The 22424-nt window shown below is 35.7% G+C and overlaps 1 protein-coding gene and 1 non-coding gene across 4 annotated transcripts; both read left to right on the plus strand.

The window, feature by feature from the left end:
- The first annotated feature begins 1004 nt into the window (after positions 1 to 1004).
- Positions 1005 to 1112, plus strand: LOC112746072 (small nucleolar RNA R71). Its single transcript, XR_003173972.1, has one exon. It is a non-coding gene; the product is annotated as a small nucleolar RNA R71 (small nucleolar RNA).
- Positions 1113 to 16407: 15295 nt separating this feature from the next.
- LOC112743799 (delta(14)-sterol reductase) lies at positions 16408 to 21354 on the plus strand. Of its 3 annotated transcripts, none has more exons than XM_025793143.3 (14): positions 16408 to 16751; positions 17150 to 17321; positions 17432 to 17549; positions 18033 to 18103; positions 18200 to 18256; positions 18697 to 18788; positions 19002 to 19049; positions 19252 to 19372; positions 19486 to 19532; positions 19715 to 19796; positions 19904 to 19980; positions 20069 to 20202; positions 20865 to 20939; positions 21049 to 21354. In XM_025793143.3, the coding sequence occupies exons 2-13, from the start codon at positions 17274 to 17276 to the stop codon at positions 20891 to 20893; spliced, it is 924 nt and encodes a 307-aa protein (XP_025648928.1). In that variant the 5' UTR covers positions 16408 to 16751; positions 17150 to 17273; the 3' UTR covers positions 20894 to 20939; positions 21049 to 21354. The 3 variants fall into 3 exon arrangements, with proteins under 3 accessions (XP_025648928.1, XP_025648926.1, XP_029148066.1); XM_025793141.3 differs by having other exon boundaries at positions 20083 to 20202; XM_029292233.2 differs by having other exon boundaries at positions 19267 to 19372; positions 20083 to 20202.
- The last annotated feature ends 1070 nt before the right edge of the window (positions 21355 to 22424 follow it).

Genomic DNA, 22424 nt, shown 5'->3' on the forward strand with positions numbered 1-22424 from the left:
TTCATGATTGCACCAAGAAACTTGGCAGTTTGCTCTTCAGTAACATCCTCATTCTCTTCAGAAGAGGAATACTCATCAGAGCTCATGAAGGGCATAAGGAGGTTCAATGGAATCTCTATGGTCTCTAGATGAGTCTCAGATTCCTTAGGTTTCTCAGAGGGAAGCTCCTTATTGATCACTGGACGTCCCAGGAGGTCTTCCTCCTTGGGATTCACGTCCTCCTCTCCCTCTTTGGGTTCGGCCATGGTGCTTATGTCAATGGCCTTGCAATCTCCTTTTGGATTCTCTTCTGTATTGCTTGGGAGAGTACTAGGAGGGATTTCAGTGATCCTTTTACTCAGCTGGCCCACTTGTGCTTCCAAATTTCTAATGGAAGACCTTGTTTCATTCATGAAACTTAAAGTGGCCTTGGATAGATCAGAGACTAAGTTTGCTAAATTAGAGGTATTTTGTTCAGAGTTCTCTGTCTGTTGTTGAGTGGATGATGGAAAAGGTTTATTATTGTTAAACCTGTTTCTTCCACCATTATTAAAGCCTTGTTGAGGCCTTTGATCCTTCCATGAGAGATTTGGATGATTTCTCCATGATGGATTATAAGTGTTTCCATATGGTTCACCCATGTAATTTACCTCTGCTATTGCAGGGTTCTCAAGATCATAAGCTTCTTCTTCATAAGAAGCCTCTTGAGTACTGTTGGATGCAGCTTGCATTCCATTCAGACTCTGAGAAATCATATTGACTTGCTGAGTCAATATTTTGTTCTGAGCCAATATGGCATTCAGAGTATCAACTTCAAGAACTCCCTTCTTCTGAGGCGTCACATTACTCACAGGATTCCTCTCAGAAGTGTACATGAACTGGTTATTAGCAACCATGTCAATGAGTTCTTGAGCTTCTGCAGGCGTTTTCTTTAGGTGAATGGATCCACCTGTAGAAGTATCCAATGACATCTTTGATAGCTCAGATAAACCATCATAGAATATATCCAGGATGGTCCATTCTGAAAGCATGTCAGAAGGACACTTTTTGGTCAGCTGCTTGTATCTTTCCCAAGCTTCATAGAGGGATTCACCTTCTTTCTGTCTGAAGGTTTGAACATCCACTCTAAGCTTGCTCAGCTTTTGAGGAGGAAAGAACTTGGCTAAGAAAGCCGTGACCAGCTTATCCCAAGAGTTCAGGCTGTCTTTGGGTTGAGAGTCCAACCACACTCTAGCTCTGTCTCTTACAGCAAAAGGGAAAAGCATGAGCCTGTAGACTTCAGGATCTACTCTATTAGTCTTAATAGTATCACAGATCTGCAAGAATTCAGTTAAGAACTGAAAAGGATCTTCAGATGGAAGTCCATGAAACTTGCAGTTCTGTTGCATCAGAGAAACTAGCTGAGGTTTCAGCTCAAAATTGTTTGCTCCAATGGTAGGGATGGAGATGCTTCTTCCATGTAAATTGGAATTTGGTGCAGTAAAGTCACCAAGCATTCTCCTTGCATTATTATTATTTTCGGCTGCCATCTCCTCTTCCTGTTCGAAAATTTCTGAAAGGTTATCTCTGGATTGTTGTAATTTAGCTTCTCTTAGTTTTCTCTTCAGAGTCCTTTCAGGTTCTGGATCTGCTTCAACAAGAATATTCTTGTCCTTGCTCCTGCTCATATGACAAAGAAGAGGGCACAGAAAAAATAATAATAATAATAATAATAGGGATCCTTTATACCACAATATAGAGGTCCCTGTGTGAGTGGAAGAAAGGAAGGGGACAAAGAATGTAATGTAAGGAAAGAAACACAAGGGTGAGGAGAGCAGAGATGTGAGATGAGGAGATGTTAGTAGATGAATAAATAAATAGAATAAGATGAGAGAGGGAGAATTTCGAAAATAATTTTTGAAAAAGAGTTAGTGATTTTCGAAAATAGTTTTTGAAAAAGGTTAGTAGTTTTTTTTTCTTCGAAAATTAAAATAAAAAAATTAAAATAATTAGTTAATTTAAAAGAAATTTTTGAAAAAGAGGGAGATATTTTCGAAAATTAGAGAGAGAGAGTTAGTTAGGTAGTTTTGAAAAAGATAAGAAACAAATAAAAAGTTAGTTAGTTAGTTGAAACAAATTTTGAAAAGATAAGAAGTTAGGAAGTTAGAAAAGATATTTTGAAATCAAATTTTTGAAAAAGATAAGATAAGAAGATATTTTTGAAAAAATATGATAGAAATTAGTTTTTTTTTTAAAAAGATTTGATTTTTAAAATCACAATTAATGACTTGATTCACAAGAGATCACAAGATATGATTCTAGAACTTAAAGTTTGAATCTTTCTTAACAAGTAAGTAACAAACTTGAAATTTTTGAATCAAAACATTAATTGTTATTGTTATTTTCGAAAATTTGATATAAAAATAAGAAAAAGATTTTTGAAAAATATTTTTGGAATTTTCGAAAATAACTAAGAAATTTGAAAAAGATTTGATTTTTTAAAAAAGATTTTGAAAAAAGGATAAGATTTTCAAATTGAAAATTTGATTTGACTCATAAGAAACAACTTGATTTTAAAAATTTTTGAAAAAGTCAATTCAAATTTTCGAATTTGATGAGAGAAAAAGGGAAAAATATTTTTTTTTTATTTTTGAATTTTTATGATGAGAGAGAAAAACAAGAAAAATGATGCAATGCATGAAAGTTATGGATCAAAACAATGAATGCATGCAAGAATGCTATGAATGTCAAGATGAACACCAAGAACACTATGAAGATCATGATGAACATCAAGAACACAATTTTGAAGAATTTTTTATGCAAAGAAAACATGCAAAACACCAAACTTAGAATTCTTTAATGCTTAGACATAAGGAATTCAGGAATGCATATGAAAAACAAGAAAAGACACAAAACATGCAAATGCAAAGATCAAACAAGAAGACTTACCAAGACCAACTTGAAGATCATGAAGAACACTTATGAATGCATGATTATTTTCGAAAAATGCAAGATGCACATGCAATTGACACCAAACTTATAACATGACTCAAGACTCAAACAAGAACACAAAAATATTTTTGATTTTTATGATTTTCTAATTTTTTTGTATTTTTTTGAAATTTATTTGAAAAAAAAAATAAGGATTCCGAAATTTTTAATATGAATTCCAGGAATCTAGCATTCTTAGTCTAAAGCTCCAATCTGAGGGTTAGGCATGGCTTAAGAGCCAGCCAAGCTTTAGTATGTAACTCAGACATGACACGCCTGACATACCCTATCCCGAAGAATTGGACATGGCTCCATTGAGGTAATTAGTTGAAGACCAATCCCAAAGCAGTTTGGGTGTGGCTTTACAGCCAGATAGGATTCAACATGTTTCATGAAACACTAGAATTCACTTTTAAAAATTCTGAAGAAAAATATATTTTTGAAAACATTTTTATTTTTTTCGAAAACAGATGAGAAATTTTTTGAAAGATTTTTGAAAAATTTTTGAAAAGAAAACAAAAAGAAAATTACCTAATCTGAGCAGCAAGATGAACCGTCAGTTGTCCAAACTCGAACAATCCCCGGCAATGGCGCCAAAAACTTGGTGCGTAGAAATTGTGATTACACTTTGATTATGTAAAATTCATCGCTCTTTCTTTCCATGGTAATGGCGCCAAAAACATGATGCCAATACCATGGTTCACAATTTCGCACAACTAACCAGCAAGTGCACTGGGTCGTCCAAGTAATACCTTACGTGAGTAAGGGTCGAATCCCACGGAGATTATTGGCTTGAAGCAAGCTATGGTCATCTTGTAAATCTCAGTTAGGCGGATATAAAATAGTTATGGAGTTTTCGAAATTAATTAATAAAAGAAGGATAGAAATACTTATGTAAATCATTGGTGAGAATTTTAGATAAGCGTATGGAGATGCAATCGCTCCTCTGAACCTCTGCTTTCCTGCTGTCTTCATCCAATCAGTCTTACTCCTCTCTATGGCTGGCTTTATGTAAGGATGTCACCGGTGCCAATGGCTACTTTCGATCTCTCTCGGGAAAATGGTCCAAATGCTCTGTCACAGCACGGCTAATCGTCTGGAGGCATCACCCTTGTCGTTGGTTGCATCCTATTCCTCTCTTGTGAAAAATGGTCCGATGCGCTGTCACTGCATGGCTAATCATCTTGGAGGTTCTCGATCATACTGGAATAGGATTTACTATCCTTTTGCGTCTGTCACTACGCCCAGCACTCGCGAGTTTGGAGTTCGTCACAGTCATTCAATCCCGGAGTCCTACTCGGAATACCACGGACAAGGTTTAGACTTTCCGGACTCTCATGAATGCCGCCATCAATCTAGCTTATACCACGAAGATTCTGATTAAGAGATCTAAGAGATACTCATTCAATCTAATGTAGAACGGAAGTGGTTATCAGGCACGCATTCATAGGGAATGATGATGATTGTCACGTTCATCACATTCAGGTTGAAGTGCGAATGAATATCTTAGAAGCGAAATAAGATGAATTGAATAGAAAACAGTAGTACTTTGCATTAATCTTTGAGGAACAGTAGAGCTCCACACCTTAATCTATGGAGTGTAGAAACTCTACCGTTAAAAATACATAAGTGAAAGGTCCAGGCATGGCCGAATGGCCAGCCCCTTTGATCTAAGAACCAGGCGTCCAAAGATGTCTAATACAATAGTAAAAAGTCCTATTTATAATAAACTAGCTACTAGGGTTTACAGAAGTAAGTAATTGATGCATAAATCCACTTCTGGGGCCCACTTGGTGTGTGCTTGGGCTGAGCTTGAGTGTTGCACGTGTAGAGGTCCTTCTTGGAGTTGAACGCCAGCTTTTGTGCCAGTTTGGGCGTTGAACTCCACTTTGCAACTTGTTTCTGGCGCTGGACGCCAGATTTGGGCAGAGAGCTGGCGTTGAACGCCAGTTTGCGTCGTCTAAACTTGGGCAAAGTATGGACTATTATACATTTCTGGAAAGCCCTGGATGTCTACTTTCCAACGCAATTAGAAGCGCGCCATTTTGAGTTCATTAGCTCCAGAAAATCCATTTTGAGTGTAGGGAGGTTAGAATCCAACAGCATCAGCAGTCCTTCTTCCACCTCTGAATCTGATTTTTGCTCAAGTCCCTCAATTTCAGCCAGAAAATACCTAAAATCACAGAAAAACACACAAACTCATAATAAAGTCCAGAAATATGAATTTATCATAAAAACTAATGAAAACATCCCTAAAAGTAACTAGATTCTACTAAAAACATACTAAAAACAATGCCAAAAAGCGTATAAATTATCCGCTCATCAATCGGCAATCCAGAAATACTCCGTCATCTCATGCCAGAATATAGCATCCGGATTTCTTGCTTTCACGCAGCGATCAAGGAACCTCCTTTCAGGCCGGCCAAAGTAAAATAAAAAGGACATTAACGATATATATACTACATCGTCACATGCTTGTATACAGGATCTGACCTCGCTGCAGCCAGAAACACCTTGTAAGTCACCTGCATGGTAAAAAGATCCTGAATCGAATTCGATGCAATCTTCGTAGCAATCCTCACCCATATGTCACGAGGAAGAAGATTAAGTGGACATTCGTACTCAACGGATACGTTCTTTTTCTTTCTATTCTTCTTGGATGTTCCAGCCATTTGCAAGAACTTTGGGGAGATTATTGGAGAATATCAAGAGAAGAGACGACCACCCACGATGTGTTTTATTTGTTCCTATTATATCCTTTTTAATTTTAAGATACTAGCATTAATTAAGATTCAGTATCTCATACATTTGTTTATCGATTCTTCCGGATAAGATCAGATAATTAATAGATATTATTAATTAAAAAATTATTAAAAAAATTCTTTGCAAAACGGCAGTATCATTTTTATTTTGTAATTTTTCCTGAAATTTGAAACTGGAAAACGTCAATAATATTTTGGTTGTTTACAAATTTTTTAATTAAGAAAATTGAAAACAATGGAGAAGGAATCAAAGGATAGAATTAAATACTGATAGAAATCTTATAGATCTATAGGTTTCTAATTTGATTTAGAATAAAATTATAAATGGTAAAAATAAATAAATTTATTGAATTATTTTTATTAATAATTATTCAGCTTAATTATTTGTTCTATTTATTCTTCGGAGAAAGAAAAATAAGAATAAAAAATCACTAAAACAAATATGCTAAAATTTGAAAAAAAAAAGTCCTAATTATACTAATCTTTAAACAACTGAGATTTAGTTTGGTAATTAACTAGTCGAGTAGTTTTAAAATAAATCTCAAAATAAAATTTAATAAATTTTTGTCGAGACAAAAATATAATTGCATTAAAATAAATATATTGATTTATATAATATTATTACTTTTTTTTTTATTTAGTAGGGGCAAGTGTCCCCCTCCTCCTAAACTTGAATCCCTGTTTGGTTGTAATATTTTATTTATAATTATTTACATAAGTTATATTATCATTCAACAAATCTTTCATACCATATCAAACTTAAATTTTTTCATGCACAAAAAAGAAACATAATAAAAATATAATCCATATGTGGATAATCATTTGTAAATTCTTAACAAAACAGGAGGCAATACTAGCTATTGTACTATCAAATACGAGAAGCATAAACAACAAGCTTGAACAACAGAAATCGCTAAATAGCAATTTTTATTGAAATCTAAATATTTCCAAGAATATCCGCACCTTGTAATCGGCCAGGTAGTGCACACATGAGACACGAGATACATCTTCGACAACACCTATGGTGTCGCGGGTAGAACAACTGGCGGACCGACAAACCACGGGCAGTCCAGGATTTGACGATTTCACCTCCACCCACCGCTGCTCGAATATCTCCCTGAAGACCTCTCCGCATCTTTCAATTGCCCCAGAAGCACGTACAATTTCAAAAAATTCAACTCCCCTTTGTCTGTGCTTTTCTTCTTCCTTATTACACAGTAGAAGCATCGCACACACGTAACTGGTTTCAGCATCGTCCTTCGTTGCAGCCCTAGTCAGAGTCTCCATTCCACTGATGCAGTGGCCAATTTAGAAGAAATCAATCATCTCCACCCGGAGTAGAATAGCCCGACTCCATCGTCATTTAGTTTAACATAAAACAGAATACTTAACTCTAATTAATTTTAACTTACAAATTCATAAATTTTTGCTATATTAACCCAGATAGATTTTAGATCTAACAACAATAACCACCAAGAAATCAAATTTTCTAAAGTGACTCTTCTGACACAAAACCTACAAAAAGTATTCACTAGCCAATCAAAAGAAACAAGTTTCAGGATGATTTTTACCGTTGAATTAAAAAATAAAACAGATCTAATGGCTCTCCACTAAAATGCGCACCGGTTAGCCAAAGACGTCCGGCTCGCCGAATCCATCCCCTTGATTTAGTTAACCAAAAATAGTTTCTTCTGCTCACCGTCTTGGATTTATTAAAAATCCAATTTGTAATAAACTTCCAAAAAAACTGCTTGAATTGACCGTTAATCGATGAATTGGCTGAACCAATAGCAGATCTCCCAGGTTGGCTTTTTTTTGGGTAAAGTATATTTTTTGTCTTTGAAGTTTGACAAAAATTTTAAAAATACCCCTAAGTTTTATTTTATTTCAATTTTGTTCTAGAAGTTTTCAATTTACATCAAATATACCGTGACGGCTAATTTTTTAAAATATTTAAGACCAATTCAATAACAATTTCATAAAAATAACCCTCAACATAAGCAAATCAAGCATAATTTTCATACATTATTGTTAGATTGGTCTTAAATATTTAGAAAATTTAGTTGTCGAGGGTATATTTGATGCAAATTGAAAACTTTTGGGACAAAATTGAAACAACATAAAACTTAGAGGTATTTTAAAAACTTTTGCTAAATGGTGCACGAAATCGTGATCGTTCATTCCTTGGTAACGGCGCTGAAAACTTAATACGCACGTTCTTAATCTTAATTCTTTGTCACAACTTCGCACAACTAACCAGCAAGTGCACCGGGTCGTCCAAGTAATAAACCTTACGTGAGTAAGGGTCGATCCCACGGAGATTGTCGGCTTGAAGCAAGCTATGGTCACCTTGTAAATCTCAGTCAGGCGGATTCAAATGGTTATGGTGAATTGATAGTTAAAATATAATTAAAATATAAAATGGGATAGAGATACTTATGTAATTTATTGGTGAGAATTTCACATAAGCGAATGGAGATGCTTTTGTCTCTTCTGATCCTCTGCTTTCCTACTGTCTTCATCCAACCCCTCATACTCCTTTCCATGGCAAGCTGTATGTAGGGCATCACCGTTGTCAATGGCTACTTTCCGTCCTCTCAGTTAAAATGGTCCAAGATGCACTGTCACCGCACGGCTAATCATCTGTCGATTCTCGATCATACTGGAATAGGATTCAGTAATCCTTTTGCGTCTGTCACTACGCCCAGCACTCGCGAGTTTGAAGCTCGTCACAGCCATCCCTTCCCGGATCCTACTCGGAATACCACAGACAAGGTTTAGACTTTCCGGATCTCAAGAATGGCTGCCAATAATTCTAGCCTATACCACGAAGACTCTGATCTCACGATCAGAAGGCTAAGAGATATGCATTCAAGCTTGCTTTCATGTAGAACAGAAGTGTTTGTCAGGCACGCGTTCATAAGTGAGAATGGTGATGAGCGTCACATAATCATCACATTCATCATGTTCTTGTGTGCGAATGAATATCTTAGAGAAGAAATAGACTTGAGTTGAATAGAAAAACAGTAGTACTTTGCATTAATTCATGAGGAACAGCAGAGCTCCACACCTTAATCTATGGTGTGTAAAAACTCTACCGTTGAAAATACATAAGAACAAGGTCCAGTCATGGCCGAATGGCCAGCCCCCATAAAGGTCTAAGATAGCATAAAACTAATCAAAGATCAGACATTTAACATGAGAGTAAAAGGTTCTATTTATACTAAACTAGTTACTAGGGTTTACAGAAATGAGTAAATGATGCAGAAATTCACTTTCGGGCCCACTTGGTGTGTGCTTGGGCTGAGCATTAAAGCTTTCACGTGTAGAGGTCTTCCTTGGAGTTAAACGCCAGTTTTTAACCTGTTTCTAGCGTTTAACTCTGCTTTGCAACCTGTTTCTGGCGTTTAACTCCAGAATAGGGCAGAGAGCTGGCGTTGAATGCCAGTTTGCGTCATCTAAACTCGGGCAAAGTATGGACTATTATATATTGCTGGAAAGCCCTGGATGTCTACTTTCCAACGCAATTAAGAGCGCGCCATTTGGAGTTCTGTATCTCCAGAAAATTCACTTTGAGTGCAGGGAGGTCAGAATCCAACAGCATCTGCAGTCCTTCTTCAACCTCTGAATCAGATTTTTGCTCAAGTCCCTCAATTTCAGCCAGAAAATACCTGAAATCACAGAAAAATACACAAACTCATAGTAAAGTCCATAAATGTGATTTTTATTTAAAAACTAATAAAAGTATACTAAAAACTAACTAAATCATACTAAAAACTATGTAAAAACAATGCTAAAAAGCGTATAAATTATCCGCTCATCACTAAACTTCAGGAACAAAAGGTATATTTTATCCCTTTTTTTAGGAGTGTTAAGGGGCTAGCTAGGGGTGGCAAAGCGGGTCGACCCGCCCCATAAACGGGGCGGGTAAAATGGGTTCAAAATACTAGCCCGCACCCACTTTATGGTGGATTGGCGGGTTGGCGGACTAGCCCGCTTCACTCTTTTTTTTTTTAAATAAAATTCATTAAAATTAACCAAAAAATAATAATTAAAAAATCAAATACAAATAAAAAAAGTTAAATTATAATATAATTTTGTTCACTATATTTTTTTTTAATTTTAAACTTCAATAAAATTGTTCAAAATAATATTTGTCAATAAAATCATCTTTATTTTAAAAAATAAGTCACATAATTTGAGTAAATATACGAAATTGTAAAATAAAATAAATAAAATTAATAACTAAAAGAAGAATAAAAATAAAAACAAAAAAAATGTTTGAAAATTCTATAATTATTAATTTTATAATAATAATCACTCTTTTATTTAATAAATAAAAAAAAAAAGTAAAAATGTTCGACCCGGCGGACCGACCCGCCCCGCCCCGCCAAAACCCACCAATTTGGCGGTGTGGATTTGGCGAATTTTTTTAATTTGACGGCTTTAAATCCTAACCCAACCAGCCTTTTTTAGTGGGTTTAGCGGGTTGGCCCGACGGGTTCAACCCGTTTTGCCACCCTTAAGGCTAGCAGATTTTGTGATTTATAGCCATCAATGATATTTTTAATGGTGTGATAGGGGTGTTCGCGGTGCGGTTTGGATCGGTTTTGAGTCAAAAATTCATCCGATCCGAACACAAATTTTACTTGCGGTGCGGTTTGGATTGGATGCTTTTAAAAAAAAAATCCGATCCAATTTCAAGCGGTTTAGATTGGATTGGATTTGCGGTTTATAAATTAAAAAAATTAAATACATATAACAAGTCTCAACATCAAATTTTAAATAATTAACAATGACATAACAAGTCTCAATAATATTATAAAAAGCCAATGATAACATAACGATAGAAATAAAATTATAAGTTAGTTAAAATAAATAAATAAATAATATTTTGAACTTAAAATATTTATTAAATAATAATAATACATGAATAATATAAAAATCTATAAAAAATTGAACATGTTATAAGTATAATTATAAATATAATAATAAAATAATAATATTATAGCACATTGTGCGGTTTGGATTGGATTGGATTGGTTATGAAAAGTAGATCCAAAATCCGATCCGATCCAGCGGTTTGTAAAAAATAGAATCCAATCAAATCCGAATTAGTGCGGTTTTAATTGATTTTCGGTTTGGATTGGATTGGATGAGCGGTTTAATTTGGATCGGTTTGGATTTGAATACCCCTAGGTGTGAGATTACATCTAGTGGTGCAGGATTATTCAATTTTCTTTTGATAGTTAAGTGCTGACCAAAATTTAATAAAAATACTAACCTCCTAGACTTTCTCTTTTTTTTTAAAAAGAAAATTCCCCTTAAACGACGTGACTTTGGATTAAAGAAAAAACAAATGTGCCTTTTTTTTTGTCATGAACAAATTGAGTTGAAGAGTTCAGATGAATGTTCTAAAAACTGGACTGGATTGATCGATTTGATCAGTCTAACTGTGAATCGGCAGTAATTATGGTTCGGTTTGTCCCTTAAAACTGTTTTTCCAAGAACCGAAGAAAAACTGCCGAACCGGTCGGTTTCTGGCCGGTTGATCGGATAGAGAACCGACCGGTTTAAAAGAAACGGCGTCGTTTTTGGCAAATTTGGCTTACTTTCATCTTGGTTCTGAAGCTCCTTCGTTTCTTTCTCCGTTTCTCCCTCCCTTTCTTTCATACACAGAAACTCAGCCAAAAAAACCTAGCACTGTAAGCCTACACCACCGCCGCAAGGAGTGGCATACTGCCGCCGTCCGTCCGTCTATCTAGCTTCCCTCGTGCTCCAAGTCTTCAACCCCTGTTCGCTGTTACCGATCGCAGCTGCTTCCTCGAGCTCGGCGTCCGTCGTCTTTGTCTGTTCAGCCGCGCTTCCGCCGCAGTTTGTTTGCCGTTCACGTTCGCGTCTTCGTTCAGCCATCGTCTTCGTTCGCGTTCTTCGCTGTTCAAGTTTGCTCGGCGTTCACCGTTCGCGTTCACTCGCCGTTCACCATTCGGGTTCGCGTTCGTCTGGAAGCCACGTTGCTCTGCTTCAAACTCTGCGACCAACCCGCGCGCTCCACCTAGCCGTCGAACTGCTCTCTTTTGTCGCCGCCGTGAGTTCCCTAAACCCGCCACCAGACAATACACTCACACAGCACCAATACTCTTTTTCAAACTCTGCAACTTCTTATTTCTATTACAACAAGTAATTATTTGATTTAGTAGTGGTTTGGATTTTTTTCATAGACTGAATTAAAGTTTAAGTTTTACAATAAGTAATTATTTCGTTTTAAGTTTACCGCACTCAACATGTTTGATGAAATGCTTTAACCATATTTCAGGTTGGTTTTATCATTTCTAGCTTTTAGAAACTTAGTAAGTTGATTGCATGTGAAATTAGAATACTTGGATCTTAGAAATTAGGAAATTTTAGCTGCACAAATAGCATCTTTGTAGAAAACATATTAGCATGATGATTCCACTTGCATTAGTGTTCTTCTTGTAAGTTTTTGGGCTGTTGTTGTTTTAATTTGCTAAATTGTTAGGTTTCTGCGATTTAATTTGTTGGATTTTCTATTTAGGTCTTGTTCTTGTTTATTTGCTAAATTGTTGTAATGAATATTGTTGTCTTTGAGATTCTTGCTGGATATTGGTGATCATTGATTTATTATATGCTTCATGTTTTCATTGTTTTCTTCTTCTGAAGGAAAAAAAAATTCTGTTTTCATTGTTTTGTTGATTGTTTGTTTTGTTTCAAACTCCGCCTATGTTACACTTGCGGTACATAGCCGGTCCCAAGCCCGGATAAAGGAGGAGGGTTGTGTTAGGTCTTCGGCAACCAACATAAAAATATAGCCGAACCCCCATGACATGAATCAAAGACATTATTGCGCTAAAGCTAGGTCGTTGCCCGGAAGCAACGCGCCGTATGGCTCGAGTACGGTGTCGAAGCAAGAGCCGCTGCATCGGTGCCCGGATGTAGTGTTAAATGAGCAAGGGTTCTCGCGTTTTCGTGAACGGACGAGGGTAAATAAGCTAGTTCACAAAGGAAAAGGTAAAGGTCGAAGCGACAGAAGGTTGAGATTTGGGACATGGAACATAGGCACTCTAACAGGAAAGTCCATGGAGGTGGTGGACACCATGACAAGGAGGAAGATTAACATTATGTGCCTACAAGAAACGAAATGGGTTGGTGCAAAGGCTAGGGAGTTGGATACTTCTGGTTTCAAACTTTGGTATACAGGAAAGGTGAAGAATAGGAATGGGGTTGGAATAATTGTGGATAAGCAATGGAAGAAAGACGTAGTGGATGTCAAGAGGGTGGGAGATCGGATCATCTCTATCAAACTTGTGGTGGAGGGAGGTGCTTTCCATGTGATTAGCGCCTATGCACCGCAAGTGGGTTCGGACGAACAACACAAGATAAGGTTTTGGGAGGATCTAGAGAGTTTGGTTCAAGGCATACCTTTGGGAGATAAGATTTTCTTAGGAGGAGATTTAAATGGCCATGTTGGGAGAGAAGTGACTGGATATGGGAGTATTCACGGAGGCCATGGTTTCGGGGTGATCAATGCCGAGGGTAAAACTATTTTGGACTTTTCCTCAACTTTTGATCTTCTCATCGCAAATACATGTTTTAAAAAGAGAGACGAACATCTTATAACCTATAAGAGTGGCATGACAAGCTCTCAAATCGACTTCTTCTTGTTGAGGAGAGTCGACCGGAAATTTTGCATTAACTGTAAAATTATCCCGGGAGAGAGTTTGACAACACAACATAGGGTGCTCGTCATGGATTTTCGCGTTGAGCAAAAATTGAGGAAAAGACATCATACGAAGAACCCAAGGACGAGGTGGTGGCGGATGAAAGGGGAGGAACAAAGAAGCTTCCTAAGACGGGTAGGAGAAGAGGCAAAGTGGGATGGGAATGGAAGCGCGGAAGAAATGTGGAGGGAGATGGCAGAAGTTATTAGAAGAACAGCAAAAGAAAGTTTTGGTGAATCTAAAGGAATAGGACCAAGAGACAAGGAGTCCTGGTGGTGGAATGCGAGTATACAAGAAAAGATAAAGATAAAAAGGGAATGCTTTAAAGAGTGGTCTTTATGCCGCAATGCAGATAACTGGGAAAAATATAAGGCGGCTAAGAAAGAGACAAAAGTGGCTGTAAGTGAAGCAAGAACAAGAGCATATGAGGGTCTCTACCAGTCTTTGGGCACGAAAGAAGGAGAAAAAGGTATATATAGAATCGCAAAGAGTCGGGAAAGAAGAACGAGAGATTTGGATCAGGTTAAGTGCATAAAGGATAAGGATGGAGAGGTGTTGGCTCAAGAGGAGAAGATTAATGAAAGGTGGAAGAGCTACTTCTACGAGTTATTTAATGAGGGACAGAAGACTCTTCCGAGCCTTGGTCGATTATGCACAAGGGAAGAAGATCAAAACTTTAACTACTATCGAAGGATTCGAGACTTCGAGGTAAAAGAGGCTCTAAAGCAGATGAAAAATGGCAGGGCAGTAGGACCTGATAATATCCCGATTGAGGTTTGGAAGGGTCTTGGAGGAAAAGGCATCAACTGGTTAACCAAGCTTTTTAATGAGATTTTAAGGTCAAAGAAGATGCCTGATGAGTGGAGAAAGAGCACCTTGGTACCTATCTACAAGAATAAGAGGGATATACAAAGTTGCGGAAACTATAGAGGGATTAAGCTTATGAGTCATACTATGAAGTTATGGGAAAGGGTGATAGAACGGAGGTTGAGAAAAGAGACACAAGTAACAGAGAACCAATTTGGATTTATGCCAGGCAGATCTACCACTGAAGCGATATACCTATTAAGAAGGATGATGGAGAGGTATCGTAGTAATAAAAGGGATCTACACATGGTGTTTATTGATTTGGAAAAAGCGTATGATAGAGTACCAAGGGAGGTCTTATGGAAGGTTTTAGAAAAGAGGAGAGTAAGGATCGCATATATTCGGGCAATTAAAGACATGTATGATGGGGCCACAACTAGTGTGAAGACTCAAGGTGGTGTGACAGAGGAATTCCCTATTGGTATAGGATTACACCAGGGATCATCCTTAAGTCCATACCTTTTCACATTAGTCTTGGAAGTACTCACAGAGCACATCCAAGAGCCTGTGCCATGGTGCATGCTTTTTGCCGATGATATCGTCCTTATGGGAGAGTCAAGGGAAGACCTAAATAAGAAGTTGGAGTTATGGAGAGAAGCTCTAGAAGTGTATGGTCTGCGCATAAGCCATAGCAAGACGGAATATATGGAATGTAAGTTCAGTCTGAGAAGGGAAAACTCCAATATAGAGGTGAAGATTGGAGAAAACATCCTGCGAAAAGTTAAAAGTTTTAAGTATCTTGGGTGCATCATACAGGATAATGGAGAGATTGAACAGGATGTAAATCATAGGATCCAAGCAGGTTGGTCAAAATGGCGGAGTGCATCTGGTTTTATATGCGACAAAAAAGTGCCTTTAAAACTTAAAGGTAAATTCTATCGCACCGCTATAAGACCGACTATGCTATATGGTACGGAGTGTTGGGCGGCTAAAGGGGAGCACGAACATAAGTTGAGTGTGGCAGAGATGAAGATGTTGAGATGGATGAGTGGTCATACGCGATTGGATAAAATAAGGAATGAAGATATAAGGGAGAGAGTTGGAGTAGCACCCATTGTGGAAAAGATGGTTGAATCGCGTCTCAGGTGGTTTGGACATGTGGGAAGAAGACCGATAGAACATCCAGTCAGGAGGGTGGATGAGATGGAAGATGGACAAAGGGCGAAAGGCAGAGGAAGACCTAAGAAGACCATCCATGAGGTGGTCAAACGAGATCTACATGTAAACGGTCTCTCTGTAGACATGATACATGACAGAGCACAATGGCGTCATTTGATTCATGTAGCCGACCCCACTTAGTGGGACAAGGCTTTGTTGTTGTTGTTTTGTTGTTTGTTTTGTTTCAGAAATTATTTTTTTGTGATCAATGCTCAAACTCTAAATGCTGTTCTACTGGTTTTGGTGTGTTTGTTTTGTTTCAGAAATCAATTTTTTGTTATCAATGCTCAAACTCTGAATGTTGTTCTTCTGTTTTTGTTTTGTTTCATAAATCAATATTTTGTGATCAATGCTCAAACTCTGAATGTTGTTCTGCTGTTTTTGTTTTGTTTCAGAAATCAATTTTTTGTGGTCAATGCTCATACTCTGAATGTTGTTCTATTTTGTTTTAAGGCTGTGTTTGGAAGAGGTGATTGATTTCTGAGTGTTGTTTTGTTTTTGTTTTAAAGCTGTGTAATGTGTTCAATTTTCATTTTGTAGAAAATTCTTTGAGGTACATGAGAATTAAGAAGGAAGACTATTTCAACGGTATTACTCTGTTGATTCTGGTTTGCTACAAGCTTGAACATAGAATTGAAGAGAGAAACCTTTTATTATTTCATCATTGGCCTATTTTTGGCATTGCATATCATTGTAGTTTGTTTATTCATAGAACTAGTTGTTTATGATCTCCTTTTGAAGTAAAAAAAATGCAGTAGAAGAGTGTTTAGAACCAGTTGCTTTATTCATTAAATTTTTATAGAATTAGGTGTTTATTATAAAACGGTTTTCCCGGTTGAACGACGGTTGAACCAATGAACTAGTGAACCAGTAACTAAAACGGTTTGATGACCGTTCCGGTTTTTAGAACCTTGGTTCAGATTCATTCACTTAGGTTATGCCCAAAATTAAAAATCCCAAAACCCACCCACCTAATGAGCTGTAGGCGCCGGCCATACCCCTAGAGGCAGCAGGAGGAGGCAGGCCCGATTGGCTCCGTTGGCCAGTTCAGAAGGTCGCCGTCGCCGGTGTTGGTGCAGCCTTTGTCCTTGGCCACGTCGCTCTTGTCGCCCGCTTTGCCGCCGTTTCCCGTGCTATTGTCATTGCCCGCTGCTGTCGCCGGCGCTTTTGCAGCCTTTATTCTTGGCATCGTCGCTCTTCTCGCCCGCCTTGCCTGTCGTCGCCGGCTTTGTTGACACTGCCGTCTCTTGCTGTCTGCTCACTCCCCCACTTCCCTGTTCGTAACTCAGCGTCGTCTTCTTCAGTTTTATTTTTTCTTTTTGTTTTTATTTGTTTGATTTAATTTATTTCATGAGATCAAAATTATTTTATTTGTTAATCTCTTGTTTATTGTTGACTGTTGTTGGTTGATATTAATATGATTTTGTTGATTTTGGGCCACTTCACGACTATTATGACTTGTGATGAGTGTTTGTTTAAAGAGAAAAGATTGTTATTTTTGGTCATTGAACATCGTGAAATTAAACGTGAGATTGTGAAATTTTAAATTTTATTGTTATGAATGGTTGAATTTAAATATTTAAAATTTTATTATATATTTAATTAAATTGGTTTAATTACGGTTCGATCACAGGTTAGATTATTAAATTATTGAATCAGTCATTCGATTTTCAGAATCTTGAGTACAATAAAGTAGCAACAACAGCACTGCAGCAATAATCGAAGTCACAATCTTCTCTGACACTAAAATCACAATCAAGCTACTCATTCCATTCAGATACAAGGCTCACACGTGCTCATGGATCTGAGTTCTTTTCTTCAAGCTCTTATACCATCATGGAACTCAGTTAGTGCTATTCATTCATTCACTCACTATACCCTTTATATGAATTAGTTGATTCTACGGATGTAATATGTAAAGTTTTAATATTTTCACTACTTTGGAATGTGGATAAGGCTTATTTGCTTCTGGGCTTCTTTGCTTATTTGGCAATTGCGGGATCCATTGTGCTGGGAAAACTGGTTCCTGGGGTTGTTCTTGCTGATGGAACTCGCCTTCATTATCGCTGCAATGGTTCGTTTTTAACATTCTAGTACATTATAAAAATGTGGTTCATTTTAGTGTGATTTTGATGTAATATAGGTTCTCTAGTTTATGGTAATCCTTAAATCAGTGTTATAATGGCAACATATTTTTGCTGTTCACTTCATGACCAGTCTTCAATGCTATACATGACAAAATGTTTGTTCAATGACCTATTAATAGAGGAAATCTTAGAAAAGGAAAAATCATAGGTGATAGATGAAATTGTTATAATGGTTAGATTTTAATAATTTGAATGTATACATGATTTATAACAAAGATTATGATGATTTCTTATTTATGCTACTTATTGTACCTAGTGAGATAAGGTTTAGCAGTTGTGGTATATTTTATACTTTTAAGGATATTTTGCATGTTGATTCATATGAGATTCACAAGAATTGAGTCTATATTTACACCACTATTCCTTTTATATTTTTTTGGAGGTGTAACTCCATGTTCACATTTTCTCAGGTTTAGTCTTGCTTCTTCTGTTGGTTGCACTTCTTGGGATTAGTGCCAAGATGGATTTTGTATCTCCTACCGTACGTGTTCATATGGATATTCTGAATTTTGCATAACACTATGAATCATATGCTAGAGTTAGAGTGACACAGAATAACTTGTGGCAACTTTTGCAGGCTATATCTGAGAGAGGATTTGAGCTGCTGTCCACAACATTTATCTTCAGTTTTCTTGTATGTAATTGTAAGCATAGAATCTTATTTAGAACTTAGTAATGGCATTCAATGGTTCTTTTCATAGTCATATCTGTCTGACTGTCTCTGATTCTGGTGTTGTTATATAAAGGTCTTTAGTAGTTAAATGTTGTTGCCTAGCTCGTCTGGTGGACACTGAAGAATTTAGGTACTAACACTTGTATTAATGGAGTAGTGTTCAATTTCATCATATGAATATGCTAGAACTGAAATATGAACAAATGACACATTATTGAACTTAATAACAATGATGGAAGTCAAATCCTATTGTATCATTAGATAAGGCTGGCTAAACGTACCAATGCACAGTTGTTGAAATATATCAAAAGCTAAATTTAATACCTTATTTGTTTTTATTGGTACTCTGCATTGCTTGATAATAACCTTTTTTGTTGTCATTTTTACTAATTTCATATCAGGTGACTCTGGCACTGTATTTTGCGGGCTGCAAGTCACATAGTAAAAGTTCATCACTAAAACCCCATACCACTGGAAACCTGATACATGATTGGTATGTTCTAGATGTTAAAATTACTTTAATCGTAATAGCTTCTGCTTGAAATTTGTGTTTGCATCTCTGTTGTGTTTTTCTATCTAGTACAACGAAGCCCGACTTTTTAACTAGTGTGAAGTATGAACATGGTTGATTTTATTTCCTTGACCGTTGCAGAAATTGAATTTTATTGGTTAATCTTGTTTTTCGTTTTCTGTTTTACTTTAATAGGTGGTTTGGAATACAACTAAATCCTCATTTTATGGGTATTGACCTCAAGTATGTTATCCACCTGATGTCGTTCCTTGCTTGTTCTCATTTTATATGATTGCTTAAGTGTATATAATTGGCAGTTATGATGGAAAAAAAGCGTTCTTAGCTTGCAACCCTGCCAATGGAATTGCCAAAATTGCGGTTTTTTTATGATTATTATGAATACTATAAATATTCCTGCACATATAATGGAATTGTCAAATTGTAGATTTTTGTTTGTTAGAGCTGGAATGATGGGGTGGCTGCTTATCAATTTATCCGTTCTTGCAAAGAGCATTCAAGATGGTACTTTGAGCAAATCAATGATTCTCTTCCAAATATTCTGTGCAGTAATTTCAAAATCTTGTATACTTTAGTTTCTTGAATTTCCTTTTTTTCTCTTTTCTTTTAATAAGCACTAGTTTGGGTGTTTGATGAGTGACTTTCTTCACATTTATGCCAGTTATACATCTTGGACTACTTTGTGCATGAAGAGTACATGACATCAACGTAAGTGAATTGCGTTTGCTCCACTTGAAAAATTGTTCATCCCAATCTATCTAAAAAAATAAAACATGTTTTCCTTGTAATATTTTCACTAAGTTATGAACTCATGATTGTGATATCTATACTGTCATTCATTTTAGATATAATTTTGGTTTATGATCTTATCTTTTAATTTTTGTTTTTAGCTGGGACATAATTGCAGAGAGGTTGGGCTTCATGTTGGTCTTTGGAGATTTAGTTTGGATTCCTTTTACTTTTAGCATTCAGGTAATTGCTATAACTTAGCTTCCAACTTGCCATTTATTTGCACCATTATGTATAGTACTTTTCGTTTAAACACATAACATGTATTGACATGCTACAATTGCTGTCAGGGCTGGTGGCTCTTAGCAAACGAGGTGAAGTTAACAACGACAACCATTATAGCTAATTGCCCTGTCTTCCTGATTGGGTAATGTGTTCGTAATATCCAACCGTGAATTCTATAATGCGCCACATACACTCTTGAAGTTACATAAGTTTATAACAAAAAATTGTAGATCAAACTTTGCAGATACATGGTATTTCGAGGAGCAAACAAGCAAAAACATGTATTCAAAAAGAATCCAAAGGCCCCTATTTGGGGTAAGCCTCCAAAAGTCATTGGTGGAAAGTTACTTGCTTCTGGTTATTGGTAAGATTTCTTTTCATTTGATATCTGTATTTTGTTTCTCTTTTTCCTTTTCCTCTTTCTTGATTTAAGGGGTAAAAACTGAAAAAAAAAAGATTGCTTGGAGTAGATATGCATCTGTTTTCCTTTCACCTTTAATCTAATACATAATATGTGATTACCGATTAAGCACTATCTTGAAACATGTTGGGAGGCTTCGGAATAAAAAATGGGATGAGAAAAGGCTCCATTGGCTAAGTTATTCTTTTTATCAAATAGCGAAAGTTATGGTTGGTTGAGTATGTGTATAATCCAAGTTAATGATTGGTAATTAGTAATAGTATAACATATTACCAATAAAATTTTTTAATCCTCATGAATTTTTATTTAGAAAGTCAGTGAATTTAGGTCATGCTGAGATTATATGTGGTTAGTTCTTAACATCTTATGCATTACACATTACACATTACTCCTTGGTCATTTGTCCACTTTTTGGCATGCTTTAAATCAATATGTACCAAAAAGTAACAGTTGACAGATAAAAAAGAACGAAGACAGTAACATGTTTTAATCCGTGGTTATTATTTGTCTATCTAGAGTCTTGTTAGAACAATGTATATACACTCAATTCACTTTCTCATGGAAGCTATTAACACAAATTGTCGTTGTTGTTGTTGTTGTTGAAGGGGTATTGCTAGACATTGTAATTACCTAGGTGACTTGCTTCTTGCTCTCTCCTTTAGCTTACCTTGTGGGATAAGGTGATCTCATTAACTCATTCCTTTAATTATTTCGCCGATATAAAGTTATAGATATTGATTTTTCTACAAAGAAAATGTCAAACCTTGTATATTTTACTCATTTTTGCAGTTCACCAGTTCCATACTTCTATCCAATATATCTTCTTATTCTGTTGATATGGAGGGAGAGAAGGGACGAATCTCGTTGTGCGAAGAAGTATAAAGAGATGTGGACTGAGTATCGAAAACTTGTTCCTTGGAGAATATTGCCATATGTGTATTAGAAAGAAAAGAAGAAAAAGAAGTCTCCATTGTATTGGCTTTTGCATTTTTGTGGAATTGAAACTATTGATAGAAGTTGCATACTGTTTATGAAGGAGTTTATTAATAAGAACCTTGTTTGATTTTATGAAAGTGAGATGAATATTTTAGCAAAGTGGTCTCTTTTCTTTATATTATTATTATTATTATTATTATTATTATTATTATTATTATTATTATTATTATTATTCTCTATGTTTTGATTTTGAGCCAACTAAATAGAAAAAATAGTTAAAGTAATAAAATTTTGTTTTTTTTTTGTTTTTTTTGCAATATTCTAAAATGAAAAATTAATGAAAATAAAAATAGAAGCTGTTAACAAGATTGGTGAACATTGTAGATATTTTGGTCTCTTAACTAGTGCTTTAGATTTTTTTTTTTTACATGGCATCTTTTAATTTAGCAGGTCAAAAATTAATTTATTGCAGATTTGAATATTGTTAACAATTTATTGTTGATCAGTATTGTATATATACGTTGAGATTTAAACACTCAATACTTATTTAATCAGATAAATAAACTAACACTTAACCAAGCAAGTTGGTTATTAGAAAATAGCAAATGAAAAAAGATTCTTATTGCGAGATTTTTATATCCTTCTTAGATCTTCGTCTTAGACAGGGGTAATTGGATATTCAATAGTTTCATCATGATAGAAAAGTTGGAAGTTAAACTATCGTGCTAAGGAGAATTTGTCAATATAATAGACTAGAGATCTTAGATGAGTCTTGAAATTAAAGAACAGAACTTACTATTTTCATGAAATTTGATCCAAATGGCCATAATTCTTATTCCAAAAATAAAAAATTTCATAGATAGGGACAGACCTAGAGGGACAAGTAGTGGCCTCGCCCCCCAAGATTTTAAGAAACTATACTTATATACGAGATGTGTCTAACGAAATAAATAATATTGTGTAATTTAGTAGTTTTATATATATATATTTTTTTTATGTGATGAATTTATGTCCCAATTATTTAACATACTAATATTTTTTACTTAACTAATTTAAATATCATATCCTTATGTCTTTGTATCTTTTAAATTAGTTTTATATAATAATTTCTCTATATCTATTTTTTTTTTAAAAAATAATTTTTTTCTAATATTAATATATTTAACATTTATATTATTATATAAAATATTAATAATGACTTACCTAGTTATATTTTAGTAATCATATTG

The sequence above is a fragment of the Arachis hypogaea genome, chromosome 14 (assembly GCF_003086295.3).
Source record: "Arachis hypogaea cultivar Tifrunner chromosome 14, arahy.Tifrunner.gnm2.J5K5, whole genome shotgun sequence".
NCBI classification, from domain to species: domain Eukaryota; kingdom Viridiplantae; phylum Streptophyta; class Magnoliopsida; order Fabales; family Fabaceae; genus Arachis; species Arachis hypogaea.

Excerpts from the sequence above, each read along its gene's own strand:
- LOC112743799 (XM_025793141.3), top strand. The coding sequence starts at position 17,274 with ATGGATCTGAGTTCTTTTCTTCAAGCTCTTATACCATCATGGAACTCA. Across the intron at positions 18,104-18,199 it reads TGGATTTTGTATCTCCTACC|GCTATATCTGAGAGAGGATT; the intron begins GTACGTGTTCAT and ends CAACTTTTGCAG. Across the intron at positions 20,203-20,864 it reads TTACTTGCTTCTGGTTATTG|GGGTATTGCTAGACATTGTA; the intron begins GTAAGATTTCTT and ends TTGTTGTTGAAG.